This window comes from Melitaea cinxia, chromosome Z (assembly GCF_905220565.1).
Source record: "Melitaea cinxia chromosome Z, ilMelCinx1.1, whole genome shotgun sequence".
Lineage (NCBI taxonomy): Eukaryota > Metazoa > Arthropoda > Insecta > Lepidoptera > Nymphalidae > Melitaea > Melitaea cinxia.
Window position 1 is genome coordinate 19,077,952 of NC_059424.1, and position 6,684 is coordinate 19,084,635.

At 31.1% G+C, this 6,684-nt stretch overlaps 1 protein-coding gene across 1 annotated transcript in view; it reads right to left on the reverse strand.

Moving 5' to 3' along the window:
- The window catches only part of LOC123668608 (gamma-aminobutyric acid receptor subunit beta-like), a 92,190-nt gene extending 86,452 nt beyond the window's left edge, over nucleotides 1-5,738 (reverse strand). Inside the window, exon 1 of the mRNA XM_045602329.1 lies at nucleotides 5,650-5,738. Within this exon, the coding sequence (XP_045458285.1) occupies nucleotides 5,650-5,738 (89 nt within the window). The remainder of the gene's footprint in view (nucleotides 1-5,649) is intronic.
- Between the last annotated feature and the right edge of the window lie 946 nt (nucleotides 5,739-6,684).

Sequence of the window (6,684 nt, forward strand, 5' to 3'; positions counted from 1 at the left end):
TAAGGTTTATGTCCTTACAGTTTAATATTTATTATTTTATTGTTCATTGTGAGTGTTGAACAAAAATGAATATCAAATTTGACGTTTGATACGTAGATTTATATAAACGTCATAAAGATTCTAGGATACCTCAAGGGGGTAAAATAAGTTATAATAGTTTGTATGAAAGTTTAATTATTTTGATCTATAAACGTAAAAGTTTATACTTAGAATTTTATTTAGGAGTAAGTAAATAGTTGCTTCAAACTTGGCAAAATGTTATCCTTAAGGGATGTTCCAATGTGGAGCATGAACGTTTATGTGATATGTCATTTGTAAAGTTTAGTCTAAGTTAAGACAAGTTATTTTTTGGATTTATGACTAGAAAAAAATAAGTTAAGCCTTATATTATATTTTATATGACTTCCTATTCAAATTTATTGTTAAAGTTTAGGCACGATTATGTATTTGTTTGGACGCGATCGTTATTATTATCAATAAGATTATTTGGTTTCTTTTAATATGCTCGTTAAAGAAAATTATTTAATAATATTACGAATAAAATTCACAGATTTGAACTAAACAATAATGGAATAAAAATAATTGTCCGAGAAAATCAGAAGTTAGTAACAAAAATTACGAACGAAACTACGAGATATTTTTGATATATTCTTCAAAATCGAAATTAATACTTTAGATTTGTAAGTAAAATAAAAAGCTAATTTTGTTTATTTCTTCAATTACCTAAAAAATATGACATAAGGTTTTGTTCACAGTAACGATTTTGTTTTGGCTATCTTTGTACGACGCTCACTTCTTCGTAAAACGGTTTCATTGTTCTTTATATTATGACAGACATGTATTTATGTGGTTAGTGCCTCGATTTATTAAAATCGATACTCAATTATGTCTTTGTATATACAATCTATATGAATGTAAATGAATTTGGAGTGAACTGTAAACGTCCCACAACTGGACAATAAATTTCTTTTCCGTAAAAAGGGCCAGCGAATAATTTCCATGCAATGAATAACAATTGCCATCAGGTATCTATGATAACATCCGAGACCGACGGTGTTCCCGAGGCATTGTAGAAAGACCCACAAAGAAATACATGCATTTGCATTGCATAGATAAAAATATTTGTCCCTTGCACGAGTAGAACCTATGACCGCCGGTATTAAGACAACTACTCGTAAAAGTACTGTAGAAGTGTAGTCGATATTTACATAAACCGCATGTATTCATTATGCGATCGGTCGGACTAACTAACCTTCTTTTTTTATTGTAACTAACCTAACCGAAGCAATGGGATAAATGTCTATAAGATTAAATAGACTAGTTCCTAATAAAAAAAAATCCGTTTCAATTTATATAGTTAATAATGAACTAATTATAAAATGAATATAATATTTAGAACGTTAGAGGCAGTAAGAGAGCGCATGTTTCTAAACTTTAAAAAGCCAACCATGAAATAGGCCAACTAAAAGTCTACTTAAATGTACTTTATTCAAATAGTCGTTCATAAATACTATTAAATTAAAACATTGAAACTCTGTCGCATATTTCTACTTGCAACTGCCGATTTAAGTATGGAATCATTGTAAATGTAAAATTTTATAGTAAAACAGGCTGAAACAAAATGTTTGAAGCACAATATTGTTAAAAACAAATTTAAGGAAAATAGTATTCTCTGCGTGGGACTCAGCTCATACCAATACGTAATAATTATATTGACGCGTATTAGTTTAAACGCGCTAATCGCGGCAACAACTGGTCCGTATAGAATTTTTTTTTTTTTTGTTGGATAGTTCCATTTACCAAGGAGGTATAAAGGCTCTATAATATTTTAGTACGTTTGTTCCTTATATTAATGCGACTGAAATCACGGTCATCTATAAATTCAATAATATTCTACCACGACCGTCGGTTCTATACCCTACTATATATATATATATATATATATATATAGTAGGGTTAGGACGTTTGTTGTCACAGATGGAGTCGAAAAGCTTGTGATTTTTCAAGAGAATCTGTAATAATAAATGGAGAGCCGGTTCGGTTATACTGCGAAAACTACTAAACTGGTCGTAAATAATACTTATAAAATAAGATGCAGCGTGTTTCGGAGAAGGTTTTATATGATATGTGATATGTTTGTCATATTCGTTTTATATGTGTATATATATATATATATATATATATATATATATATATATATATATATATATATTTGAGAACAATAATTTCGTGTACCTTTGGGACGAAGATAAAAGTTTTAAATGCATATGGTACATGTAGATTTGCAGATTAAGTGCTTTCAAAAGAACCGAAGACAAATAATTGTGTTTACTTGCAAACGTAAAAAAAAAACAACTTCAACTACATGGACAACTAATACAACGTTAGTAGACGAAAAATTAATCAAGTGAATGCGCGTTATCAAATATTACTCAAAAAATAGTAATTAGATCTGAATCAAATTTATATAAGACTACAAGACAAGCTTCGGCTTTCAATCAAAACAACAATCATCAAAATCGCTATATAACCAATGAAAAGTTATACGGGATAGCACAACAAAGGTCGACGAAAAAATAGTCAACTAAAACGCGTTATTAGATATAATTCGAAAAGTAGTGGTTAGATCGCAACTAAATTTTAATGGGACCACAAAATGCGCACCACCTTTCGATTCAAAAAAATCATCAAAATCGGTTCACTCAGATAAAAAAAAAAGATAAACATACAATCGTATTGAGCACCTCCTTCTTTTTTGGAAGTCGCTTAATAAATGAAGAATATTTTACAGTAATTAATGGTGTGATTTAATTATGAGCGCGCAGAGTTCAAAAAATATAGACGTATGTATAAATCTTAGTAGATTTCATTTATGATGTTTTTGCTATCCTTTCAAAGTTATGTTAAGTATGTTAGTTTTTAGCATATTCTGGACAATTTAAAAATTGTTGGCCAAATAGGAATGAGAGCTGGATTTTAATTTATTTATTACTATTTTTGCCCGTGACTTCGTCCGAGTGGAATTAAAAAAAGTACTGTTTAGTTCCTAAAGTTACAAAATAAAAAAAAATCTAAAATAAAAGCAGCCTAAGTTACTTCTTATTATATAAGCTATCTGTCAGTGAAAGTCCCATCAAAATCGGTCTAGCCGTTTCAGAGATGTTTCGGAACAGACAGACAGACAGGCAGGCAAAAATTGTAAAAAAGGTTATTTTGGTATATGTACCGTATATACTACATCCATATGCATTTAGTAAAAAGCGATTATTTTAATATTACAAACAGACACTCCAGTTTTATTTATTTGTACGATTTGTATACGAGTAGTTTGACTGAATTATATTTTATTTATTTATTGTTAACCAAATTATTTATTGCTGATTTTCCGTGCCGACGGAATATTGAAACAAAAATCAATTCGATATATAATTTTTATTACGTTTCATTTTTTTTTTGTTATTGTTTACAAAGAGTTATTATAACAATACCCTGTGATACATTTTTTATGATAATTAATTTTTAAATGAAACTAAAATTTTATGAAATGTGTTATAACTCAGGTATCGTTAAAGTCTAAAGTATCGGCGGACCGACTCAGGTTTCAAGAGTAAAATGATAAATAAAAATGTTTATGTTTCAGTTTACTGCTGCCGTTTATTAACTTAAAAAATGGATATATGTATAAAAATATTTATTATCAATCATTACAGCCTATACAGTCCACTACTGGACATAGGCCTCCACAAGTTTACGTCACAAATAACGTGAACTCATGTGTTTTGCCCATAGTCACCACGCTGGGCAGGCGGGTTGGTAACCGCAGTACTGGCTTTGTCGCACCGAAGACGCTGCTGCCCGTCTTCGGCCTGTGTATTTCAAAGCCAGCAGTTGGATGGTTATCCCGCCATCGGTCGGCTTCTTAAGTTCCAAGGTGGTTGTGGAACCTTGTTATCCCTTAGTCGCCTCTTACGACACCCACGGGAAGAGAGGGGGTGGCTAAATTCTTTAGTGCCGTAGCCACAAAAATATTTATTAATAAAGAAGAAATTTAATAAAATTAAACGTTTTAATTAAATGTATTTATTTTAAAAAGTTAATTTTATCATAGAGCAAATAGGTCGATTTTTTAAGGATTTGTTATTTGTTTATTATTATTAAATGTCTTTGTTTGTTGCATTTCTTAACATAAAGTCACACATTAAAGAAGATGTTTGTTTTGCTCCGTGTGAATGAGTCACACAAGAAACGCAAAATTTGGAACAGAATTGTTAGTGACAATCGTGTGCTACATACTTTTGACTCTTTTTGTACGTACACGCTTGCTCTTTTTGTTTCTTGCTTTTTTTTAATTATGGGTGTATGTTATGTATATTGTGTATGTTGATGGTACAATAAAGTTGAATTGTTTATTTGTATGAAAGCTAATCTGAACTTAGGTTGTAATGATTTGTTTAGAAAAACTCATTCTTCTTTCAAACAGACTAATCATTTAGAAAGTCAATAGGCTGTTAATGGTTATATTATGGTTATACCGAAGCAGTAACCGTAGAAAATGACATTGTTTCAAGCGCAGCATAGGTCTAGTTTACGTATTGGAAAAATGGTCGATAGGAAGATATTTCATTGTACAACTAGCATAACTGAAACTAAAAAAGAGTACAGACAGAGAGTAGAGGCTCAGAAAAAAATAAATATAAATCAAGCAGGGGCTAAACAAGCCTGATTGGCAGGATAGGCCGTAAATCGTTACGGTATGACTAATAACGCCTATTGATCATACCGTGTCATATTTTTACATTAAGTAACTTTACGTGAATCAATCGATAAATATTGTAAAGGGAATATAACTACGTATGACGTCTTGCTTGACAATTTCAGTATACGACAAATAGATATAATATCCTAAATCCGACTAAATGTTAAAAAATGTTTTATTATAATGTTTTTAATATAATTATCCATTACCTTGACGTAAATATTCAATAACTGGGCTCTAACAACATTAAAAATGTATCTATATTTTAAAATGTCAAATTGAATCTAGCGTCATTTTAGTTATGATCGATGAGATGAATTTTTTAAAAATAAATTAATTGTAAGTTTGTGTATGTTTAACTTATTTTTTATTATGTAATAAAAAAAATAATTGTATCAATATAATGCAAAAAATTATTAATTTTGACCAAACTTTAAAAGAGTCTTCCGCCTATCGAAAGAATACTCCTAAATATTAACTCGTTTTGATGATTGCATATATATGCAACTTTGGATACTATTTTTATTGTAAAAAAATGTATTATAATAGCAAATAATATTTCTACAGCACAATAACCAATACTTTCTTTTATGACTTCTAATTTTATATTCCACGGTGACGACTTCTAAACGAAGAACCTATAACATAAATAACCATTCGCATACCAGAATCCTGTTTCCTAATTTTTTTTACACGTAGATTCAACATAATAAATATTATAATTATTTTAAAAACTTTCCGAAACACCATCAGGACCTATAAAAAAAAACAAAGACCGGTCATGATTTTAGCGGGAATAAAAATAAAAAATAAATAAAAAATACAAAAGTGGTAAAAAAAAGAAAAACGGAAAATGATGAAATAAAAATTAGCTTTTACAGTAAAGTACTCACGCAGCATGGTCCGCGTGCGGCAACCAGGCTATCGCGAGAGAGATCACGAGTACAAAGTTACGGACGGCGCGCGGCCGTTTCGTATTCATGTTTATGTACGCGAGCGAACTCAGGCTGCTCGCAGCCACGTGTCTGCCTGTCGGCGGACTACCACGTTCTTAGGGTCTCGCCTCTCACGATCTCGCGCTTGCGCCCTACGACCTATCGACCGCCCGGCCCGACCCGCCCGAACCCCTTTCCTCTCACCGCTGATCTCTGGTTTCCTTCGCTCTTATCAAGCTAAAAACCCAAAATACTCCATCTTGAAGAATTTACGCCACATCCTATCTGTGGACGTTAACGATTCGATCGCTAGACGCGCTCGCGCCGAACGCGCTTTCTCGGAACCGGCCGCTGCGCCCGACAGAGGTGGAGCGGCTCTCGAGACTTTCAAGTTGCACCTTGATACTTCAGTAGCATTAATTATTCGAAGCGAATGGGTGCCTCTGATACAATGTATATGATATTAGCTGAGGAGTTTGTAAAATAAATTCCAAATAACTGTTATGTAAAAAAAAAGATTAATCATCCAATAAATAAATAACATACGACATATCTAAGCCTCCACTTTTTAGCAGTTTAAAAATTCAAGCTATATTTCTTAATTGAATTTTTATATATTTGTATATAAATAAATATAAGCATTAATTGAATTTTTGTATATAAAATATCGAAGTAAAAAAAATATTACAGGTGTACTCACCAATAAAAAAAAACATCCACTCACCTAAATTGACTAAAATGTATTAATATTAAAATCAAAACTTAAATATAAAACTTAAAAAAAACTTGATATATAAAAGTTTTGGCATCAAATATAAAGTCAAATATCTGTAAACACTATCGACTAAAAGCACTGCATGTATAGAAATTAAAATTTTACACTGAGTACATATTTTCTTTCTATTCCTTTGGTCTTATCTTGATGTGAACCTACTTGAGATACGTGTCTAAAATAATTTCCACTAAATAGTCAAATATTGACATCTACATTTC